This window comes from Ostrinia nubilalis, chromosome 3 (assembly GCF_963855985.1).
Source record: "Ostrinia nubilalis chromosome 3, ilOstNubi1.1, whole genome shotgun sequence".
Lineage (NCBI taxonomy): Eukaryota > Metazoa > Arthropoda > Insecta > Lepidoptera > Crambidae > Ostrinia > Ostrinia nubilalis.
This window is the reverse complement of record NC_087090.1, coordinates 7242978-7267377: the sequence shown is the minus strand read 5'-3', so window position 1 is coordinate 7267377 and position 24400 is coordinate 7242978. Positions and strand designations below refer to the sequence as shown.

The following is a 24400-nucleotide window of genomic DNA, read 5'->3' as shown; positions in this document are numbered from 1 at the left end:
ATAGTTTAGAAATAATCGAGTGAGATCACTTATCGTTTCCACCCTGTATCAGGGCTTTGAATACCGTTAAAATTCAGGTATCGTTACCTTTGCCAGACGACGATAACGTTAATAGCAAAGGTAACGTTATACCCGGTAACGATACTTTGCATGGCCTTTAACGTTAAGCTGACATACCGTTATCGATAATTTTACCGGTTTTTTTTTTTTTTTTAATATAGTTTTTCACGGCTCTGGGTGCATGCCCTTTTAAGCCAGTCTTTGAAGTCCGTTGAACTTTTGTTTGAATTTGACACATGACAACTGTGTTTGACACTTCACTTCACTGATTCACTGTGATTCACTGATATTTTCTTAGTTCTTACTCTTCTCAATTTCTCAAATAGTTCCCAGAGTTGAAACCACGAAAGTATATAAGGGTTTGAAAAGTTTCGGATCCTTGAGGAGTTCGTCCAACGACTGTGGTACACGTTCACAAATAGATTGAAGGTCATCGATCATGACCAGTCTCTGGATTCCAAAACTTCTACATTTCAGGATTATGTGTTCCATATCGGCAAGCTCTTCATTGCAATATGTACATTCAGCGCTCGGAATCAAGTTAAGCCTCTTCAGGTGAGTGGGAGCGTGGCAATGGCCAAATCTCAGCCTATTTATTATGGTTATGAACTTCCTGTTATCTATATTCTCATTCCTCCGATGGTACCAAGGTTTGGCGGGCGGGCTTCCTTGGATCTTAGCATACCATTTTCCCTTTTCCATACTAGTAATAGTCCAGTACTCATGCCATATCTTTTTCAGGTCTTGACTGATTGCGGCTTGATAGTCAGTGTGAGGTATCTTCAACAACGTAGAATGGTCAACATCAAAGCCATTCCTTGCAGCCAGATCAACAATTTCATTCCCCCTGATGCCACGGTGCGATGGTACCCAAAGGAAGAGCAGTGTCTTACCAGTAAGTCTATATATGTTGTTAATTAATTTCTTAATATTATAAATTATATAATTCAAATTATATTTACAAGAGTTATTTTCCAGAGCTAGTAATACGCTTTTAGAGTCAGTTAGAATAATAATATTGTCAGATGGTGGATTACATGTACAGATATGTTTAAGTGCTAAGAGGATAGCATAACTTTCTGCAGTAAAGATACTACAGTGGCTTTCAATTTTATGACTTTGAGTAAGTTTAAGTTGTGGATCATAAAATGCAGAGGTTACACTGTTCTCTTTCTTTGAACCATCTGTGTACACTTTATAATAAGACTTATTTAGAAATTTATTAAGATCAATTTGATTGAAGATCTTTTCCCTTAAAATGGTGAAATTATTTACAACAAGATCTTCATAATTAACTTTGTACATGGGCCATGGCTTATCTTTATACATATTTACAGTGAGAGAATCAATATACAATGCAATTCTTAGTAAGCCCGGAGTGCGTCCAGATATTAACTCATTACCTGTAATTGGAGGAGGAGGAGTAGAGCATATTTGGGAAGATAAGGGTGGCATGATTCTATCTAGTACTGGTTTGTTAGTTGAAGTTATTAGTTTGAGACAAAAATTTGCTGCTAGTTGAATACGTCTCAGTACTAAAGGAGGAATGCATGTTTCACATTGCATAGCATTGATAGGTGTTGAACACATAGCTCCTGTTATTATTCTAAGTGCTTTATTCTGAATAACATCTAATTTCTTTAATAGGGTTGGGCTACAATTCATATATGCTAAAGTACTATAGTCAAAATGACTACGCACTAAACTCTTGTATAACATTGATAAAATCTTAGGATCAGAACCCCAAGTTACACCGGCTAGTGAGCGTAATAAGTTTAAAGCCTTAGAAGAGTTGCGAATGAGAAGCTTTATATGACTTTCAAATGTGAGTTTTTTATCTAGACACACTCCTAAAAACTTTTTTTCCTGAATCCATGGAAGAGGATTATTATTATAATAAATATTAGAATTACATTCATTATATTTTTTCGAGAATAACATAACGCCGCTCTTATTGGGACTAATATCAAGTTTTAATTTACCAGAATAAAAATTATGAATTTCAACTAAAGCTAGGTTTAAACTATGCACAGCAGTATTTACATTTTTATTTACAGTATAAATTAATAAATCATCAGCAAATTGTAAAAATTTTATATCCCTTTGTGTTAAATACTTATTAATTTGACTAGTGTATAAATTGTACAATAATGGCGAGATCGTAGCGCCCTGCATTGTGCCTTTATATACATATCCGGGTCCATGAAAAATGTTATTAAATTTTATATACATTATTCTTTTATACAAAAAATTGAAAATCCATTTACAGACTACCCCGGGTACTCCAATATCACATAAGATGGCTATTAAAATTGAGGGGACCACGTTATCGAACGCGCCCTGTACATCAAGGAAGACACAAGCTGTAGCAGAGTGACTGTCAAGAGAATTCCTAAGGTCTGAGACCAATGCTGTAAAACTTTCTGCTGCACTTCGGCCTTTCCTAAATCCGAATTGTTCATTTGGTAAGATATTATTTGATTCGACATAATAATCTAATCTTGTCTTTAACATGCACTCAAATACTTTACCTATACATGAGGACAGAGAAATTGGTCGATAAGAGTTACAGTCATCAGGAGGCTTATCTGGTTTAAGTATAGGGATGACACACTGAGTCTTCCATGAGTCTGGGATGACCTGTGTTTGCCATAGTAAATTAAAAATGTACAGTAAAAGTTTTTTGGCATTACTATGTAGGCGACGAATAAGTTCATAAGGAATATTGTCTAAACCAGGTGTAGTGTTCCTACGAGACTTCAAGGCAGTCATAAACTCTTCCCAAGAAAAATGTTGAGATAAAAAAGCTGCTTTTTCGTTACCAATTTGACAGAAATATGCTTGCAATAATGAATTATTTACTTCTTTTTCAGGAGGAGATACAGGGGAATATTTCTCAAAAAAAGAGGGAATCCATTCATCATTCTTCGGCAGTTTAGGAATTGAAACACGCTTAAACCTCTTCATATAGTTCCATACTGTACTAACAGGAGTATATCGATTAAAAGATTCACATAAAGATTTCCAACCTGTTTTCTTTTTTTCCTTAAGAGTTAGTTTTTTAGCAGCATCTAATTTTTTATACGCAATGTAGTTGTCAATGCTTGGATTACGTCTATAAAAATTTAAAGCATCTTTACTTTTTTTAACTGCACTATTACACTCATCATCCCACCAAGGTACAGGCTTTTTCATTAAATTGGGAGAGGTTTTGACTACTTTAGGTACACATTTGTCTCTAATATTAATCAAATGATTATAGAAATCGTCATAAATTCTTAATGGATCTGTATTATCTAAATTAATATTACCTACCATGTTTTCTGTTTCAGTATGAAATTTAAACCAATCAGCTTTATTGTAAATAAATTTGTGTACTGGTTCACCTATCTGATATTTATCAACAGAAGTCTGAATATCTGTTATAGTGGGATAGTGATAACTTCCCATTGGATCATCATAAACTTTCCAATCACATAATGGAGCTACTGAAGGGCTGACACATGTTACATCAATAGCCGAAGGATTATGAACAGATCTACCAACAGTGGTTGGCGCCCCTGAGTTGAGGATACAGAGGTCGCTCTCGTCAAATATATTGTAAACTTCATTACCTCGACCGTTACTAGTAGCACAGCCGAATGCGATGTGGTGAGCATTAATATCACCTGATAGCAAAAGTGGCTTAGGTAGTAAGTTAATAATCTGTTTCAGTTTGCTACCATTGAATCTTGATCTATTTTCTTTAGGTGGTGGACAATATATACATAGAATACTTAAATTACCTATGCCAGTTCGCAGATTAATAGCTACAGGTTGTAGAAAATCATAAAAGGGAAGCTCTATTACTGAATATTTCAAAGTGTCTTTGACTAGGATGGCGACTCCACCCCGGCCTTCTTTTTCTTTACCTATTTTACTAACTAGATTGTAATTATGAATACGAAAAGAACTGTTTTCTTTTAACCATGTTTCGTTTAACAAACATATATCAATATCATTATCAATCAAAAATTGTATAAGTAATGGCTTTTTGTTAATAACACCTTCGACGTTAAATTGAGAGATTCTTATGAAACTTTTATCCATTTAAAGCCCTTTGAAACTTTTTATAAGAATTTCCTGTATAATAGAACTATTGACTGCCCTCGTTTCGTTGCCAATAGCGACAAGGGCGCCTACAAGGCCCTTGCGAATAAAATCATTGTTTAATATTTCATCTATTAATTGTTCATTTGTAAGTGGTTCTTTTTCTTTAACTTCCATCGAGTTAGTTGAAGTGGAAGAGGTCGCTGTTGAAACCGAGCTAGCTTGTGGCTTCCTTGATGCAATAGATTTTAAGTTAGTTTTAGGAGCAGCCAGTAGAGGAAACTCGCTTATGTAGTTTTTGATAACTGGGCTACTCTTAGTAGCCGCAGCACTGCTGGAGACCATATTAGCGTAAGTTAATTTATTTTTTTTATCTTCCATTTTTTGTTTTTTGACAGGACAGTCCCGTGAAATCGCAAGATGAGCTCCTTGACAGTTTATGCATTTGGCTATTTTATTTGAAGTACATTCAGAAAAATGATGTTCTTCAGAACATATTGAGCATTTTTGCACAGATTTACAAATTTTAGCACCATGGTTGAATTTGAAACACTTGAAGCATTGCAACAATGGAGCGTTGTATGGGAATACTCTGAACCTAAAAAGGTCTAGATACACATGTTCGGGTAACACAGTTGATAAAAATGTGATAGACACAGATTGGAAGGGCTTTATTTCGCCGTTGTCTTTTTTGGTGAACCTACGTACACCTATGATCTCGTATGATGACGAGAGTTTCTTAAAAAGTTCCTCATTGCTGATACTAGTGGGTACAAAGCGAAGCACGCCGACTGTTTCTACTGCTGTGGCTGGGATGTATGCCTTGAGTTGGTGTTTGGTTAGGAAGGGATCGTTTTTCAGGAAGTTATTGGCATTACTAGACTGGGAAAATGTGACACATATTTTATTGGCGTTAATTCTTTTAAGATTGGTAATGCCCTTGATTTCATTTTTGAAAAGGTTGGTAGTCAGGATGGGATTGTTGTTCCCGATCTTCTCATTATCTTTCGTGCTTTCCACAAATACAGAAAACTCGCCACTCACCGTGTTCTCCGCGAATAGCCTTCTATACCCTGGTTTTACGTACGGTTTGTAGAAATCTTCATCTGCACTCGTATAGGTGTGATCTCTGTTTGGTGCCTTCCTTTTTTCCTTGCCCCTGGGCGGGTCCTTACCGTCCCCGTCCGGCATAGTCGAGTTTTAAGTTGACTTAACGACTTCCAATAGATAGATAACTATTTATAACACAAAAAGAGAAAAATACAAAATTGGCTTCGAAAATCGCGCCTAGTGCGTTCAAAAGCCCGCCAAAAAGTTCAATTTTACCGGTAAGTGATAATGTTACCATGGTCTGGTATTGGTAACGATACCAAATTACATACTAGAAGTATCGTTAAGTAACGTTATTTTATTCTATCTCTTTCTTTCAGATTTTTGAGTCAGTGGTTACATTATAGATTCATGCTATTAGTTATTAGTGTCATCAATTAATAATTGGAATATTACGTACCTAGTTCCTAGATGGTGTAAAGTTTTTTTTAGCAAGCACATTGCGCGCATTATTAAAGAAAAAACCGGCCAAGTGCGTGTCGGACTCGCGCACAAAGGGTTCCGTACCATTGATTTATGAAATTAAAATTATTATTTTTTAATTTAAGTTGTTTGTAAGAAAGATTACGCGGTAATAAGCGGTTTACGATTTACGAGGTATTAAAAAAAAACTACTTACTAGATCTCGTTCAAAACAATTTTCGTGGGTAGTTTTTATAGTAATGTACATCATATGTTTTTTTTTTAGATTTTTCATTTTCTTATTTTAGAAGTTAGAGGGGGGGGGGGGGGGCAACTTTTTTCCACTTATGAAGCGTCTGTCACGCAAACTATTCGGTTTAGAAAAAAGTATTTTAGAAACCTCGATATCATTTTTGAAGACCTATCCATAGATACCCCACACGTATGAGTTTGATGAAAAAAATATTTTTGAGATTCAGTTCTAAGTATGGGGAGCCCCCAATATTTTTTATTTTTTTATTTTTGCATCAAAATCTTAATGCGGTTCACAGAATACATCTACTTACCAAGTTTCAACAGTATAGCTCTTATAGTTTCGGAAAAAATGGCTGTGACATACGGACGGACATACGGACGGACAGACGGACGGACGGACAGACAGACAGACATGACGAATCTATAAGGGTTCCGTTTTTGCCATTTGGCTACGGAACCCTAAAAACGCATTATCTATAATTATCTATACTTATGATAAATCAGTAGAGATGTCAATTCTGTACATGAAATAATTTTCAAAATAACTATCAGGGGGTGATTAATGATCTATACTGATGCCAAAAATGCAACCAGTAAAATTTTTGTCTGTCTGTCTGTATGTATGTTCCTTATAGAAACAAAAACTACTCGACGGATTTTTACGAAATTTGGTACAATTATTCTTTGTACTTCTGGGCAGGTTATAGGATACTTAACAATTCCCACGGGAACGGGAAATAGCGGGAAAATTATTTTGTATGAAAATACTAAACCGCTTAAGTAAGACGCTTGAAATTTGGCATGCAGGTGTCTTAGTGAACTTAAAGCTTAGTTACAACAGGATATTACAAAATTCCCACGGGAACGGGAATTAGCGGGATAATCCTTTTGTATGAATAAATCTAAACCGCGTGATAGATGAATGGGGTAAAACGGGATCCACGCGTACGAAGTCGCGGGCGGCCGCTAGTTTACTTATAAATAAATCTTTAGAGAGGTCAATTCTGTACATGAAATATATTTTCAAAATAACTCAGGGGGTGATAAGTGATCGATACTGATGCCAAAAATGCAATCAGTAAAATTTTTGTCTGTCTGTCTGTCCGTCTGTATGTTACTTATAGAAACAAAAACTACTCTACGGATTTTAACGAAACTTGGTACAATTATTCTTCATACTCCTGGGCAGGTTATAGTATACTAAGGGATTCCCACGGGAATGGGAATTACCGGCAAAATCCTTTGTATGAAAAATCTAAACCGCTTATGTTAGACGCTTGGTCATGCAGGTATCTTAGAAAAGTTAAAGCTTACTTACAACAGGATATTGCAAAATTCCCACGGGAACGGGAGTTAGCGGGAAAAACATTTATTTTGTATGAAAAAATCTAAACCGCTTAAGATAGACTTGAAATTTGGCATGCAGGTATTCTTAGTAAACTTAAAGCTTAGTTACAACAGGATATTGCAAAATTCCCACGGGAACTGGAATTAGCGGGAAAATCCTTTTGTATGAAAAATATAAACTGCTTAAGTTAGACGCTTGGCATGCAGGTATCTTAGTATACTTAACGCTTATTTACGACAGGATATTGCAAAATTCCCACGGAAACGGGAGTTAGCGGGAAAAAACATTTATATGAAAAAATCTAAACCGCGTAAGATAGATGAAAGGGGTAAAACGGATCCAGTCATTCCAGTCCTGAGGCAGTCGCTTTTTTGAGAAGGGGCGAAAGCAGGCAGCCTTGCCGGACGCCCGTATGCACCTCGATGTATTCGGAGATGAGGCCGTCGTGAGTCATCGTACAAGAATATTTCCTATAGATGGCCTTCAGTAGGTCGATGATTTTCGGCGGGAAACCAAATGTCAGCGAGTCACGACCATAATACTTGCCTACTTCAGCGTATCAAAGGCTTTTTCAAAGTCTTCAAAGGTTGATAGACTTCCCTTTGCCATTGTGATGCCTGCTCCAAAATGATATGCAAAGTATTGATCTTGTCGATCGGTGCACGAGCAATTCGGGCGGAAGCCGCCTGTTCCCTACGCAAAAGAGGTTGAACGGCCCCTGATAACCTCTCCAAGATAATCTTGCAGAAAACCTTTGACGGTATCGAGAGCAAAGTGATACCTTTCCAATTCCAGTGATACCTTTCTTTGGCACAGTAATTAAAAGTTAGTTCCGATTATGCGATGCTTCAATTGGGAAGCCTAGGCCTTATTTGCCACCTGAATTTTCGCCCCTATAAGGCGCGTTTTTTGAAGCTTCATGGTTTAAGTCATCCTGGTTTAAGGGCATCTACACGTCTAATGGCTGAACGTTACGTGTGGCCTGGTATGAAGAAGGACTGTCGAAATCGGGCTCGTTCTTGCCTCAAGTGTCAACATAGCAAGGTTAGCAGACATACCCGCACACCTGTTGGTGACATTGACCTTCCTTCCGGCATATCCACGTTGATATTATTGGGAGTCTTCCACTTAGCAAAGGGTTCCAGTACTGTTTTACTGCCGTAGGCCTGGTCCATCAGCAACATAACGGCCGAGGAAGTTGCTGAAACTCTTACTAGGGAATGGATGGCTCGTTTCGGTGTTCCATCTGTGGTAACAACTAGAGTTTGCAATATCGGATAGTTTTCAATTCCAGAACTGATTTCCGATATTGGGCACTCAACTCCGGAATTCCGGTTCTAGTTCCGGAAATGATTAGCGCCTCTCGACAAACATGTACACGTATGTGGCATCCACTTCAGAACCTTGCCCCATCGGTCGTCTGTCTGCGTACTATGTGCGCTGCCCATTGCCACTTTAGCTTGCTAATTCGACCTCTATACAGAAAGGGGTAAATGGGTATATGAGCCGACACTAGCCCATGTTAACGTGGGCATATAAATGATATGGTGAAGTCAGAAATTTGATGTCATCATTTTATCCGATTTGTATGAAAATTGAAATAATTAAAATGAAGATAAAATTTTCTCACTTCACCATACCATTTATGCCCATGTTAACATGGGCTAGTGTCGGCTCAATTATACAAATTTAACTAACACCCTGTATGTCAGGTGACTTTAGTTCGTTTACGAATCTCCTCATTTCTGGTTCGATCTCGAAAAGAAACACTGAGCATAGCACTCTCCTTTGAGCTTATTATAAGGCCTACAGTGAGAAGCCACGTTTCCGAACCGTATGTCATCACTACTAGTAACACACACTGATTGTAAACTTTCGTCTTTAGGCACTGAGGTGTTTTGGTCGAAAATATATTATGACGTAGTTTCCCGAAAGCTGCCCAGTCGAGTTCAATTCGATGTATTATTACATCTCCCTGCCTCACAGTCACAGCTCGCTGCAGAGGAATCGCTCTCGTGCTCAGCCAGGCTTAAAGACCTTATAGCCTGAACGCCAGGCATATTGGCAAGTTAGACTCTTCGGTCTTCTGTATAACCTGCCGTAGTGTATAGATGCGGTATATTGTAAACTTTTCGATGGCCGGCTTCTTCGAGAGGCTATAAGTCATCGCACCTACGCACAGAACTATTTGACTCAGATCCCAGATGGGTCTGTAATTCCTTAATAATAAGGCTTTTACCCCTTTCTTGAAGAAAAACACCACCAAACTTTTGTTCCATGCCTCTGGCATTATTCCCTGAAGTAAGACGGAGTTATAGTCTCTGAAGGACTTTCAGTATCGGTTTATCACCCGCCGCATTCAAAAAGCTTCGAGGTTATTCCGTCATCACCCGGTGCCTTGTTGTTCTTTAGCTGTTTGAGAGCCATCCAATCTTGTATGGGCTGATTTCCGAGATATCTTCTTCTATTTTGTGGCGTCGAACCTTTGACCAGGCATGTAATACGGCTAAGCAATGTAGTAGTACAGAAGGGTGAAGAAGGGCAGCCATAGTAGATAACACAGAGTCATTCAGGAGAGTGCAAATAAGAGTTGCAGCAACCCTAATTAAGGATCGGCTGGGACGAACAAGGATAGGCGAATCCAATTTGCGAGGCTTGACAGGGATGCGTTGGTTAAGGTGGCCCTTTATAAGGCTTGGGAGCTTGCTGGTAACGAGCTATTGGACGTAGAGAGGGTTATTAATTATACGTACATTTTCTACTTTGTCTAAGATAAGCACGAGAACGATTTGTCCAAAACATATGAATGTGGTCATATTCAATGCAGGATTAAGTGCCCTTCAACCTTCATGAAGACCACTTTTCGATAGGGTAAGTCCTTCACTCGGTATAAGTGGAAAACCGAAAAAACGCCCCTTTCGGGGGCCCCCATCACTTAAGCACAAGCACAACCCCGTCGAAGTCTAAAACCTAGGAGAGTCTTTATGGGCAACAAATGAAGCCATTAAAAACGTAATAAAATCTTTTGTAGTAGTCCAGTCAATGAATGCCTTAACGACGGTGTAGAGAGAAATCCGTGGAACACAATTTCTGACCTCGGGACTTTATTAAGCCTAGTTAGGTGGTGAACATAGCAAAAGTCCCCGCCCTTAGCCCTTGAGCCGGCGGGGAGAGGGGGGTTTAAAGGTACTACTTTTCGGTTTTTCGCTTAATCCTCGGAAACTATGCGTCCTAGTGACATGACTACTATGAACCAAAAAAAGCTTATTCAATTTGCTACAGGTGAGACCGTCAAGTTTTTCTATATCTTGTATAGTTTTTGCGGCATCTGCTCTAGAAGGTCTGTAAAATTGGAAAATTTATTGTTGTCTTACATGTTCCTTTCAGGAGAAAATCGACTAAATCAACATTGAGCAAACACTATAGACATGCGGGAGCATGTTAAGCCTAGTTCCAGGGAGGGGACTGCACCGTGCGTATATTTAGACGAACCAATTAGAGCCACTTTTGACTCCTCATCATTCAAAAACTGCTGTGCATTAACACTTCAAATTTGGCTCATGTATTGAGACTTGCAAGATATACATCAGCTTCAAATTTTATAAATATACCTCAAACGGTTATTTAGGTATTGACGTTCAAAAATCGATATTTAGAGCACTAAAATCTATCTATCACATGTGAAATGTTAAAATTTACTGGTTTTTTATTTGTTCCTTTGTATTTACATAACTACCTTTCTGGATGCCAAATTTGAACCTTCGAGGTCATCTGGAAGTGGTTAGAATTTGGTCTATAGGTCAGACATGTAGATTTTTGGACGTCAATATCTAAAGAACCGTTTGAGGCATATTTATGAAATTTGAAACTGATGTATATCTTGCAAGTCTCAACACATGAGCCAAATTTGAAGTGTTAATGCACAGTAGTTTTTGAGTGATGAGGAGTCAAAAGTGGCTCAAAGTGATTCGTCTAAATATACGCACGGTGTACTCCCCTCGCTGGAACTAGGCTTAACATGCTCCCGCATGTCTAGAATGATTGCTCAATGTTGATTTAGTCGATTTTCTCCTGATGGGAACATGTAAGACAAAAATAAAATTTCCAATATTACAGACCTTCTAGAGCAGATGCCGCGAAAACTATACAATTTATAGAAAAACTTGTCGATCTCACCTGTAGCAAATTGAATATGCTTTTTTTGGTTCAAAGTAGTCATGTCACTAGGACGCATAGTTTCCGAGGATTAAGCGAAAAACCGAAAAGTGGCACCTTTAAACCCCCCTCTCCCCGCCGGCTCAAGGGCTAAGGGCGGGGACTTTTGCTATGTTCACCTCCTAACTAGTCTAAATAAAGTCCTGAAGTCAGAAATTGTGTTCTACAGTTTTCCATCTATAATGCTTTATTGACTGGACTATAGGAATTATTTCCGATTTGATTCATTTTTGTGTTTAACCCTTTTCTTGGCATTGTGCATTTAAAGATACGTTGACCAAAACAAAAATATGGGGGAGAAACCAAAAACTATTTTTAAATGTTTTTTTAATATAACGTTAGCCCAAATACTACAGATTGTGTTACACAGTATAGAATCGCTACAGGCTGCACAGATTTAACAGTAATATGCAAAATGTCAGACCGTTGACAGGCGTCTATGCACCGGCTAATAATTTTTATTATTTTCGGTGTATTTTAAAAAGAATATTGGTGATTATTTGTATTAATATGGATAGTAAATAAAGGTTTCTTGATGATAGTGCTGTTTTTATCCCAAAACTTGTATTATTATTCTTGTACGATGTGGATTGTCCGAATGTATCTCTAAATGCACACTGTCAGATACGTAATAATTTACTTTCAATTTTGAATGTATCTTTAAAGACACATTGCCAGGTTCTCGTTGACTTTATTTTATGATTTTTTCATAGATTTTATCGCATAAAAAAGGGATCATGTTATTAGTTAGTAATATTTAAAGCTGTAAATTATACGCCGATATGAGTTTTAATTCATGTAATAAAAAATGTTGTTTTTTGGACAACTTTGTGCTGCAGCAAAAAAATCAGGCGCGCAAAATGCTGGTTCTGGTTCCAAAATCTGGAACCAGGTCGAAAGTCAGTGGTGGTGACACTTCAGCTGATGAATTAGAAGCCGCACTTAACCTCCTGATTCTCTTGGGTGGTTATCTTCCTACTCCAAACAACCCAGATCACCCCCAAAAAGCGAGCAACCTATCCAGGCTGCTGCATGCTTTTGGTTATAAAGCTGGTGATTGAAGAATTTCAGCCAGTTTGACTGCTGCAAAGTTTCCCAGAGAGTTCCAGAGATCCATTTCCGCTATTTTGCCTTTCCACAGTAAGTTGGGTATCAAATTATCTTCAATCGAATATGTGAACACAGTTTGGTACCAGTTGGCGTCAATATCCCTCATTTTTTTTAAATGGTCTTGCAGGATTCCTATGTGTCTTATCTGCATTTGCTTCTCTTGGATAGTAAGAGTAGTGTGAGGTTCAGGAGGTACTCCAAAGACGCTGATGGAGTGGTTCTCATACATCCAAATGCAGCTATACTTGCAAGGCGTTACAGACTTTGAAGTGGGTTTTTTACTCTGTTTTCAGTTTTTTGTAAAAGATTCCTATTTTTTATTTCTCAAATAAGGAATAGCTTAAGGTTTTGTAGTAATTTTCATTTAAATAACTAATTTTTAGTAACAAATAAACCATGTTTTAATTTACTACAAAGCTGGCAATGTGCACTTAAAGATACATACTATATTTCCAAAACTACATACCTAAGATTTTTTTTCGTATTTTTTACATGATTTTTAGTCGTCCTAAATCCAATATTTATAGTGTAAATCACAAATATTAACCAAAACCGTCTTTGCCAAGTATAGGGTTAACTCTACTAGCCTATTATTAGTAACTAGCGGCCGCCCGCGACTTCGTACGCGTGGCTCCCGTTTTACCCCCTTCAGCTATCTAACGCGGTTTAGATTTTTTCATACAAAAGTTTTTTGAGTTTTTTTCAAACTTACTATGATTGTATACCTCTAAGTCTGAACTGAGTTACGAGCATTAGAAGTTGATAATTTTACATACTAGATTTGCTTTCTTCGCTCAAGTTTTGTAAGAAATTGCAACAAAATAGTGACATTGTATGTGTAAACAAACAATACCATCCATTATAGGCTCCAGCCATCAGTGTGAAGCAGAATCAGCGCAATAAAAAAGACGCCAATTTCCGGCATTGTCTTTTCTTACAAAACTTGTGCGCAGAAAGCAAATCTAGTATGTAAAATCATCAACTTCTAATGCTCGTAACTCAGTTCAGACTGAGTATAGAGGTATACATGTCATAGTAAGTTTGGTTTATTACACTATTTTGTAACCAAAAAACATAGTTTGGTCGATGGCCGCGCGAAAAAAAAAGACGCTAATTTCCGGCATTGTCTTTTACTAAGGTACCTGCATGCCAAATGTCAAGCGTCTAACTTAAGGCTTGGTATTTCTGCTAAAGTAGGTATTTCGCGCTGTCAAAATCTGCGCGCGCAATACTTCGCCGAAGACAGCGCGCCAAAGAGCTCTTGCGGCTACACAGTATAGAAATACGCAGTTGGTTAGGTTAGGTTGACTTCCTTCCGTTCAAGCGTCACACTCACGGCACTTTCTAATACAAATCATATCCAAGTGATACAAATTAAAACAACTTTCAAAATTTTTGGGAATATATTTTAGAAACGAATAAATATAGAATATAACTGCCAAAGTAAACACGGTTCAAAGAGGCGTGGCGTCACCCGACCTTCCAGAAGTTCCGCGCCGGCTAAAAGAATTTCAAGATTACGTCACCCGACCTATCGGTAGATCCTCGGGAGCTTGAGCGATTGGAAAAACATTTTATGATCAGTTATGTTACTCGTAGTAGCGATTATTTAGAGCTTGGATAATAAATTATAGTTGTTGCAATTCACAAAGCTTTGCATGTGGTTAATTATATTAATCAGTACACGCATCAATTTTGTTCAGTCTTTTTGTTTATTAATAAACAAAAATATCATACTAAAATTGCATACATATTTGTTTGTATTGGTCTGGGTGTTTTCTTTCCATAATTTATGTATAACGTATGTACGGGGCTCTGTATCGAAAATCACTATGAGCAATAAGCATCACACACGGTTACCTTAGTTGAGTTGAGAGGTCAGATTATTGAAATAATAAAACGAACATTTCATTTTTTAAATACATTTTAAAAATAATTTACATTACAGATAACAATGAGAGGATGACATTGCAAGGTGGTGCCAGTCCAGTTTTAAATCCGTTGATATCTGCTGCATCTGCCATGTTTTTGGCTATAAGATTCTTCTATCTTACGGCTTAGACCTTTAGCTACAGACCTTAGACAGTATTTTTGCGAAAATTCTTACGCATGGTGGAGGAAGGGACGCTCTAGACACTCAAGTCTACAAGGAGTCACATCAACTCTAGTTTTATATCCGTTGACATCTGCTGCATCTGCCATCTTTTTGGTTAGAAGATTCTTCCATCTTGCAGCGTAGACCTTTAGCTACAGACCTTAGACAGTATTTTTGTGAAAATTCTTACGCATGGTGGAGGAAGGGACGCTCTAGACACTCAAGTCTACAAGGAGTCACATGAACTTCAGTTTTAAATCCGTTGACATCTGCTGCATCTGCCATCTTTTTGGCTAGAAGATTCTTCTATCTTACAGCTTAGACCTTTAGCTACAGACCTTAGACAGAATTTTTTATAATTTATTTGTGTCAGTGTGCTCTTCTAAAGAGTGTAAGACGATTGTATGTAGGTACTATTAAAATGTAATTTTAACTCATTGGTTTTGTCTCATATTTGAGGAATGTACTATGTATCATGAGTAGAGTCTTCGTTTAAAAGGATGCGAACGATTTAAATTTCAATAGGTAGACAAAATTGATAATACTTAATTATCAAAAATTTAAGCTTTCTCCAGTAACACTGATATTATTATACTGTGACTCATCAAAGTCATCATTGTCAAAAATATTGACAAATCGCGAACTGTCACGGCCAAAAAACTGACACGCGTCCGTCCTCCGTAAGCGCCACCGCGCGACTGATTGAGATTGTCCAAGCCGTCATGGACGATTTTTTCCACATTTTTTAACATAGTAACTAAATAAGACGCAATATAAAAATTTCATCCGTTAAAAGCCCTCAAGTTATTTCTGAACTTTAGTTTAGTAAAAGATTTAGAATCTCAAATCGCTTATTTTAAAAATAAAACCATAAATAGAAAACGAATAGAGGTAACTTTGGGAATTTATTCTATCGAGTCAACTTCATCAAATCGTGTTTCCATCCGTTAATAGCCCTAGAAAATATCCTCAACTATGCCCAATAAAAATCTTAGCCTTTAATTTTACTGTTTAGTACCTCAAAAATGAAAAATGAAAACCTCATTTTCGCCATTTTCTCTGCTACCCGGCCTTAAGCGGTTTAGATTTTTCACACAAAAGGATTTTCCCGATAATTCCCGGTCCCTTGTGAATTTCGGGAATTCCATGTTGTAACTGAGCTTTAAGTTTATTAAGGTACCTACTTACTTACATGCCAAAAGACAATGCCGGAAATTGGCGTCTTTGTTTTTCGCGCGGCCATCGACCAAACCTTGTTTTTTGATTACAAAATAGTGTAATAAACCGAACTTACTATGATATGTATACCTCTAAACTCAGTCTGAACTGAGTTACGAGCATTAGAAGTTTGATGATTTTGCATACTAGATTTGCTTTTTGCGCGCAAGTTTTGTAAGAAATTGCAACAAAATAGTGACATTGTATATGTAAACAAACAATACCATCCATTAGAGGCTCCACACATCAGTATGCAGCAGAATCAGCGCAATAAATAAATAGCGCAATATTTTGTTGCAATTTCTTACAAAACTTGCGCGCAAAAAGCAAATCTAGTATGAAAATCATCAAACTTTTAATGCTCGTAACTCAGTTCAGACTGAGTTTAGAGGTATACATGCCATAGTAAGTTTGGTTTATTACACTATTCTGTAATCAAAAAACAAAGTTTGGTCGATGGCCGCGCGAAAAAAAAAAGACGCCACCTTCCATACAAAACCTGGCATTGCCATTTCAAGCATCTAACTTAAGCGGTTGAGATTTTTCATACAAAAGGATTTTCCCGCGAATTCCCGTTTCTCGTGGGAATTTCGGGAATTGCATGTTGTAACTAAGCTTTAAGTTTACTAAGGTACCTACACACCAAATTCCAAGCGTCTAACTTATGCGGTTTAGATTTTTCATACAAATGTTTTTCCCGCTAACTCCCTTTCCCGTGGGAATTTTGCAATATCCTGTTGTAACTAAGGTACCTACATGCCAAATTTCAAGCGTCAAACTTAAGCAGTTTAGATTTTTCATACTAATTCTTGTTCCCGGTATACTATCACCTGCCCAGAAGTATCCGTCGAGTAGTTTTTGTTTCTATAAGGAATATACAGACGGACCGACAGACAGACAGGCAAAAATTTTACTGATTGCATTTTTGGCATCAGTATCGATCACTAATTACCCCCTGATAGTTATTTTGAAAATATGTATATTTCATGTACAGAATTGACCTCTCTACAGATTTATTAAAAGTAGGTATAGACATAAAGTTTCGAATACATGCCTCAAAAACTTCCTTATTTAAGGACCTATTTTGAAAACTTAAAATAATTTATGAAAAATTTCAATGCACGAGCACGCGTTTGCGAAACCAAAACCATTTGTTTGTTATTGACTGACGATGTTGCCATTCCGCCGGCTGGCTCGCGTGGCGCGCCGCAGCGCCCGGCGCGCGCTGGCAACAACGCTTTAAGTAACGAAAAAAGTATCGATACTTTTAACGTTAATTTGTTAACGTTATTAAACTGGATTCGATACCACACTACCGTTACTTGTGTTACCGTTAAAATTTTACCTTTATGAAATTACCGTTATTTAACGATTAATAAAGTTAAATTTGGTATCGTTAACAAGCCCTGCCCTGTATACTTATGATACTTATGATCGATCCCATCCCTATTTATTTTTTCTAAACTGTCCTGTCAGTGTCACTGTCAGCAGAGCTCTGTAAACGTAAATAATATAACCTCAAATAATTGCTACGTTAATGATTTCGTGGCCTATAAAAACATTAAAATACCTTACTATAAGTAATTTTCAAAAGATGGCTAAAAGTTCCTTTGAATATGTTAAAACCTTTGAAGTAGATGATACTCTTTTACCAAACACATGGATTGTAATAAGGATAGATGGAAAATGTTTCCACAAATTCTCTGATGATCACAACTTTAGCAAGCCTAACGATTTAAGAGGTTTAAATCTTATGAATTATGCAGCTTTTACTGTCTTCAGAGAGTTTAATGACTTGTTATTAGCTTTTGGACAAAGTGATGAATATTCATTTGTGTTTAAAAAACATTCCACTCTATATAAACGAAGAGCGTCCAAGTTACTGACAACAGTAAATAGTAAATTTTCTTCATCTTATGTATTCTATTGGAATAAATTCTTTGGTGAACAGAAACTAAAATATCCACCTACATTTGATGGGAGAGTAATTTTATATCCATCAGATGAGAATCTAGTAGACTACATGAAATGGAGACAAGCTGATGTTCATATAAATAACTTGTACAACACAACTTTTTGGAATCTTGTCCTACAAGGAAATTTAACACCATCTCAGGTAAATAAAACCTTATGAAGCTAAGATTAATCGACTTTACTCAGTTTTAACAATAAAATTACTTACAGGCGGAGAAAAGATTATGTGGGACTGTTTCTGCTGATAAAAACGAGATTCTTTTTAATGAATTCAAAATCAACTATAACAGTGAACCAGAAATGTTTAAAAGGGGTACTCTGCTGATGCGTAAAACCATGTCAGATGAAATCATGGGTAAATCAATTAACCTTATAGTAGATACTCATGATGATATGTTAAAAGATAGGTTTTGGAAGGAAAACTCTTTATTATTTGTAAAATCTCCAAAACAAGGTTTACCCTATGAGGGGCCAATCACAGAAATGATAAAGGAACAGTTGGATGCCAAGAAAAATAGTATCCAAGAATGCACTAAAAGTTAAATATGATTCAAATATGTTAATGTAAGTTTATAAAGTAAATAAATAAACATTATTTAAATAGGTTTATTTCTATCATTCATCTAAAGATAAGACAATGTATATTATCATTGGACAATATTGTATAAAGATTTTAGTATGTGCATGATTACATGCATGGGTGTGTTTGTTTCATTGACCATCAATTAATTATGTACATTTTATTGAAAGATTTCCTACAATAAAATTTTAAACTTTTAATGTTTGAATTTTGTTTAAATTATTAGATATTGTTAAACTAAGCCTAAAGGTACATGAAAAGAATACTGTAACTAGAGTTTAATCTATCAAATAATACAAGCTATGAAATATTAATATTTATAATAATATAACAATAAATATTTTTATACATTCATGATTTGATAACATTTTTATTTATTTAAACCCCATAATTAACTTAATTTACAATTATAACTGTTATTTACGCATAATATTCTTTATCACTATAATGTTGAAAGTTACATACTTTTGATTTTAATTTAACAGCATATGGTTTAATGTCATAACTAAAAATGTTTCAAAATATTTTTACCACAGAAATGTGTTTAGAAAATAGGAATGTAGTTGTCAATTTTTGCACGGTGTTTCTGAGCAACACACTCACTTATCCATACAATGTTTCTGCATTCTTGTTCCTTCAGCTTGAGGTAAGAGTAGAACACACCGAAGTGGAATTGTTGCAGGAAAGCATGCACATTGAGGCTTACCTAAAATTAAATAAGTTTTTTTTGTAATCTTTGTTATTTGACTGATAGCTTAAATCAAATCAAACAATTTGCTTAAAACATGGTGGTGCAATGATTAATGAATATAATATATAAAATTACATACCTCATGTTCAAAGAACTTGTCTTCTAATGTTTTGTCACCAACATTATTGCCGGCACCTTCAAAAAGAGCCGAATACTCTGCGTAGTATTCAGCTACAGCTTTGACCTGTTCATAGTCATCTGCACGGGCCAGAGCAGCCAAACCATCGGGATTCAGTTTTCCACAGCGTGGGTACAACTTAACACGGTCATCTTTGGACAGTTCAGTACCAAAGGAGTTGATGGTAATGATAATTGCACGGCGGTCAGCTTCAAACTAAAATAAATAAACATTTTGTTAATTTAAATATCCTTAGCATAAATATAGCTAATAATCAATTAATTTTTGATGCAATACATACATCTTGAATTTTTTTATTTAGCCTGTACCATAGTGAATTTATTAATAAACAGATATTTACTTACAGCCAAAATTTCACACATAACATCAGCTGTAGTTCCACCAATTTGTTTGCAGAAGTCATAGAAAGCTTCCAAATAAGCTTTGTAGAGAGTGTTACGAATGATCTCAATGTTCATTTCATCCAAGTCTTGCTCACTGATGCAATCAACAAAAAATGGTGCCAGCGGGGTGTCGACCAGCACTGCATTGTATAGCTCGGCCGGTGTGGCTGCTACATGGATGGCTTCCATTTGCTCGAATGAGCCCAAGGGATGGCACTTGGGAATTAGCTCCGAGATTGGGCGCTGGTGCAATGTACCAGTGATCAACAAGATGATGTTGTCAATCATGTAACTGTAGGTGATGAAGTCCAAGAATGTTGATAGAGGCTCAACAGAGTGGTTTCTCAAATGCTGAAATTCAATAACAAGTTTCTCACGAAGCTTGTCATCGATGGTTGAAACGGAAAGAGGGCTGGGCTCATTAGCTAGGAACGTCCCATAATCAGTGCCTTGAAGATGAAGTTTTAAATCTGAAAATTATTATACACCAGTTTTAATTACGATTCAGTCGTACCAAAATACATTAAATAATCAAGAGTACGGTATTTCCACCCACCTTCCAAGGTTTCGCACTGCACCAGGTTCAAGTAGTCAGATTGTTTGAGGATACCACACTTGAATCCTCGGCATAATCCTTCAAGGTATCCCGCGTCGATGTTGAAAAGGCAGCCCTTCATCTTTAACACTTATATGCAAGCACAATTTGCAGTAAAATTCTTGGCTTCACCAATTTATCAAAAAATGTCTCGTTCTACAAAGACAGAACAAGATGCGAATGAAATCGATCATATGATTCGTGCATAGACAATTAACATTCTATATCATAATTGTCTATGGTTGTCTATGACACCAGAGATTTTGTAAACAAAGAAAGCTTACAACAACAATTGTGCAAGCCAATTCCAATTATGTCTAATTAAACGAGATAGATTTTAATTGCTCTAAATGCATTCTTTTAATCGTAAATTCACACACCTTAAGATGTGGAGGGTAGGAGATACTTAAGAACTTTTGGATCATTGTTTGCGTTATTAGTCAATCAAAATTTGCCACATAGTTTCATATAATATCCTCGACATTCTTTTTTTTTTTTTTTTTTTTTTTATTATGGCTATGCTATGCCTCTTGCCAGTGTCGAGTTAAAAACGGGGAAACGGGAATTAAAAGGAAAAATGCCTACTTTCGGAATTTGGAAAGGAATTAATGATCAGGAAAATGAGGAATATACAGGAGATATTTATATAATATACATACGTTTATACAAAAATCAAAGCTTTATATTATTTACAGTTATAAACTTGGCTATACAATTATATACAACAGGATCTTTATGGAAAAGGAGAGACATTATAGAAGACGGGAAAGGAATGTGTAAGGAAGAGAGTTCCCGAAGGAAAGCAGAGCGGTCAAAACTAGGACAGGAGAAGAAAATATGGTTGATAGTGCCTGAATCGGTGCCACACTCACAAGAATCATCATTAATGATATGGAGTCTTGCGAGGTGAGAGGGTGTACACGTGTGACCCAACCTCATGCGTATGATAGATGAAGAAACTCTCTTATCAAATTTCAACTTGAAAAACCAAGGCTTTGTAGGTATTTGTGGCTGAAGAAGTGAAAAAAGAAAGCCTTTTGATTTGCAACTAATTTCCCAATCCGATTGCCAGGAAGAGTTTAAAGAAAGTTTGGGCAATGCTAGGAGATCATGACAATAACTCTGATAGGGAAACAAATCTCCACAGGAGACCGCCTCATTGGCAAGACGATCTGCAATTTCGTTACCTCTTATCCCACAGTGACTAGGAATCCAGGCGAAACAAACATTCAGGCCAAGTGAAATACATTCATAAAATAACTTTCTAATGTCATATATTACAGGGTACTGGTTTCTGGATTTAAAAGGAAATTGATTTAAAGCTTGAAGTGCGCTCATGGAATCCGTAAAAATGACAACATTTTTAAGTCTATATAATTTTGCATATTCTATTGCTCTGAAAAGGCCAAAGCATTCCCCCGTAAAGACGGAGGATTCTGGAGGTAATTTGACTTTTTGGACAATTTTATACTGCGAGTGGAAAACCCCGACTCCAGTAATTTCTGTGCAAGAATGTTTAGATGCGTCTGTATATATGTGACGAAAACCATTATAATCTGTGTCTAAAATTTCATTAAATTTGGATACAATGTTTAGATCTTGCTTATCAATTGGGAGAAAACAAATATTTATAGGGACTAAGAGAGATTCAATACTGCAATGAAACAATGGTAAGTGTTTTGAACGGAATATGGGAGAGGACAGAGACATTAATTTATTGTAGCTGTGCAAAAGACAAGGAATAGTTTTATGTTTCCAATAGTCTGAAATGGGAACTTTTTCTGATAAGCAGTGAAGTTTTGGGAAAAGTTGATGATTTGAGAAATTGAATGTACGAAAGAGGAATTTATCACACAGAAACTGCCGTCTAAATTTGAGAGGAGGATCACAACATTCAACTTGAAGCGCATTTACTGGACTACTTTTCATGGCACCTGTTACAATTCTGAGAGCTTTTGACTGTATCAGATCTAATTTTTTAAAAGCAGATTTATTGCCTGGCTCGAGAAAAAACATGCCGTAGTCCAGAACACTTCTGATGAGAGCATTGTATATAAGCTTCATTGAAAAAGGGTGAGCTCCCCACCAAACTCCAGATAAACATCTGAGAATATTTATTCTTTTTTCACACTTTTCTGCAATATACTCGCAGTGTTGATTTCCAGTCAGTTTTGAGTCTAGAATTACTCCCAGAAATTTGTGATGAGGTTTTACAGGAATCAAATCATTATCATAAGAAATTTGGACAGGAGGTGGATTTCTCAATCTTGAAAAAATTACTGTGGCACTTTTATTAGCAGATAAGTTTAATCCATTATTATCAAGCCAGGATTTTAAATTAGATAGTGAAGAAGTAAGTGCTGACGCAGCAACTTCTATTTTCTTATCAATATTATAAAACAGCAAGTCATCAGCATATTGTAAAACTTTTGTATTATTATTGGAAATTGATGATGCCAAATCGTGAGTGTAAGCGTTATATAACAAAGGGCTAAGAACAGAGCCTTGTGGAAGTCCTTTCCAACAAGTGCGACTAAACGTGGAGCCATCCTGTGAAAGTTCTAGACACCTTTCATATAAGATGTTAATGATAAAGTTACTAAGCATTGTGGGAACTTTTAAGGCGTAGAGTTTTTTAAGCAATATTGGGATTATCACGTTATCATAAGCGGAATTTATATCTAAAAAAGTTGCAACAACTGACTGGTTATCAGAGAATGCAAGCCTAATATCGGTGATAAATAAACTAATATTGTCCATAGTACTTTTTCCCTTTCTGAATCCAAACTGGTTAACAGCCAGTAAATCATTACTCTCAAAAAACCATTCAAGCCGATTCTTTACCAGATGTTCAGCTAATTTCAATAATACTGAGGACAGAACTATTGGACGGTATGAAGATGGGTCAGATGGGGACTTATTTGGTTTAAGAACTGGCAACACTTTTTGGGACTTCCATGACAGAGGTGGGTAGATCCGCCGATTTGATTCCGCGAGATTTATTTTACATTTTTTGAAAAACTTTACAGGAATGCGTGCAAACTAGCTTAAACTGAAAGGTTAAGCAATGAGCTTTTTAGATCAGTGTGAGGCCCTTAGATTCAATCGTTATTTTAGAAGTAACAAGCGTCCAAATATTTTTTCACAAAATGGTAATGACGTTTTCCCAATGGTAATGATTTTATTAAAATGGTAATGATCTTATGTTAATGGTGATGACGAAATATAATGTTATAGTAATACATTAAATTAAAATAACTTGAAAACTAAAATTTAGATATAATTGTTCAGCTAAACACCAATTTTATCTATGTTATTTTCCTAGCTAAGCACGTACCTATTAAAGAATGGGTTGGAAATAAAAGTAAATGTATTCAATAATTTAATGAATTTATTGAATTTGGAACAATACGGACATTAGTTAAATTTTTTTTAAGTTCCTAATATTATTCAGAATCAGAAAAAATATATATTTACACCAATGAGGATTTTGATTGAAAAATATGCCAAGCTACTCTTACTTAGACTTACACAATAGTCAACATACAAGAAATGAATAAAAAAACGTCTTTTCGTAAACTAATAAAAAACCTTCTCATTTAAAAACAAAGCTTAAAGAACAATGGGACAAAACGTCCCCAGAACTGTAGCACTTTAATACCTACCTTATATGATAGACCATGCTAATACCCGACCGATCTCTCTAGCTACAATCACGGCAAAGGTCCTTGACAGTGTGCTTGACTCTCTACTAGATAAATATTTAAAATCACATGATGCTCAATTCGGGTTTAAGCCTGGACTGTCGACCGAGAGCGCCATCCTTAGTCTTAAGCACACTGTCAGGTACTACACGGATCAGGGGACTCTCATTTACGCATGCTTCCTCGACCTCTCCAAGGCGTTCGATCTTGTGTCTTATGACATCCTTTGGGATAAGATGAGGAGGCAGGGCATCCCGTCAGAAGTATCACAAATATTCCATTATTGGTATGCTAACCAGATTAACAGCGTAAGATGGGCTAACGTTTTTTCTGAGGAGTATGGGTTGCAGTGCGGGGTGAGATAGGGTGGGC

General features: G+C 36.4%; 2 protein-coding genes and 1 long non-coding RNA gene across 3 annotated transcripts; 2 read left to right on the top strand and 1 right to left on the bottom strand.

The window, feature by feature from the left end:
* The first annotated feature begins 215 nt into the window (after window positions 1-215).
* LOC135087784 (uncharacterized) lies at window positions 216-3084 on the top strand. The gene is made up of 4 exons (XR_010260915.1): window positions 216-615; window positions 802-955; window positions 2330-2525; window positions 2934-3084. It is a non-coding gene; the product is annotated as an uncharacterized LOC135087784 (long non-coding RNA).
* A 14274-nt stretch (window positions 3085-17358) lies between these two features.
* LOC135087783 (probable tRNA(His) guanylyltransferase) lies at window positions 17359-18660 on the top strand. Its single transcript, XM_063982574.1, has 2 exons — window positions 17359-18018; window positions 18087-18660. The coding sequence occupies exons 1-2, from the start codon at window positions 17440-17442 to the stop codon at window positions 18417-18419; spliced, it is 912 nt and encodes a 303-aa protein (XP_063838644.1). The 5' UTR covers window positions 17359-17439; the 3' UTR covers window positions 18420-18660.
* LOC135087782 (V-type proton ATPase subunit d) lies at window positions 18467-20523 on the bottom strand. Its single transcript, XM_063982573.1, has 4 exons — window positions 20286-20523; window positions 19691-20199; window positions 19287-19541; window positions 18467-19162 (listed from the first exon to the last, which is right to left on the bottom strand). Exons 1-4 carry the CDS (start codon window positions 20404-20406, stop codon window positions 19001-19003), a joined length of 1047 nt encoding a protein of 348 aa, XP_063838643.1. The 5' UTR covers window positions 20407-20523; the 3' UTR covers window positions 18467-19000.
* Between the last annotated feature and the right edge of the window lie 3877 nt (window positions 20524-24400).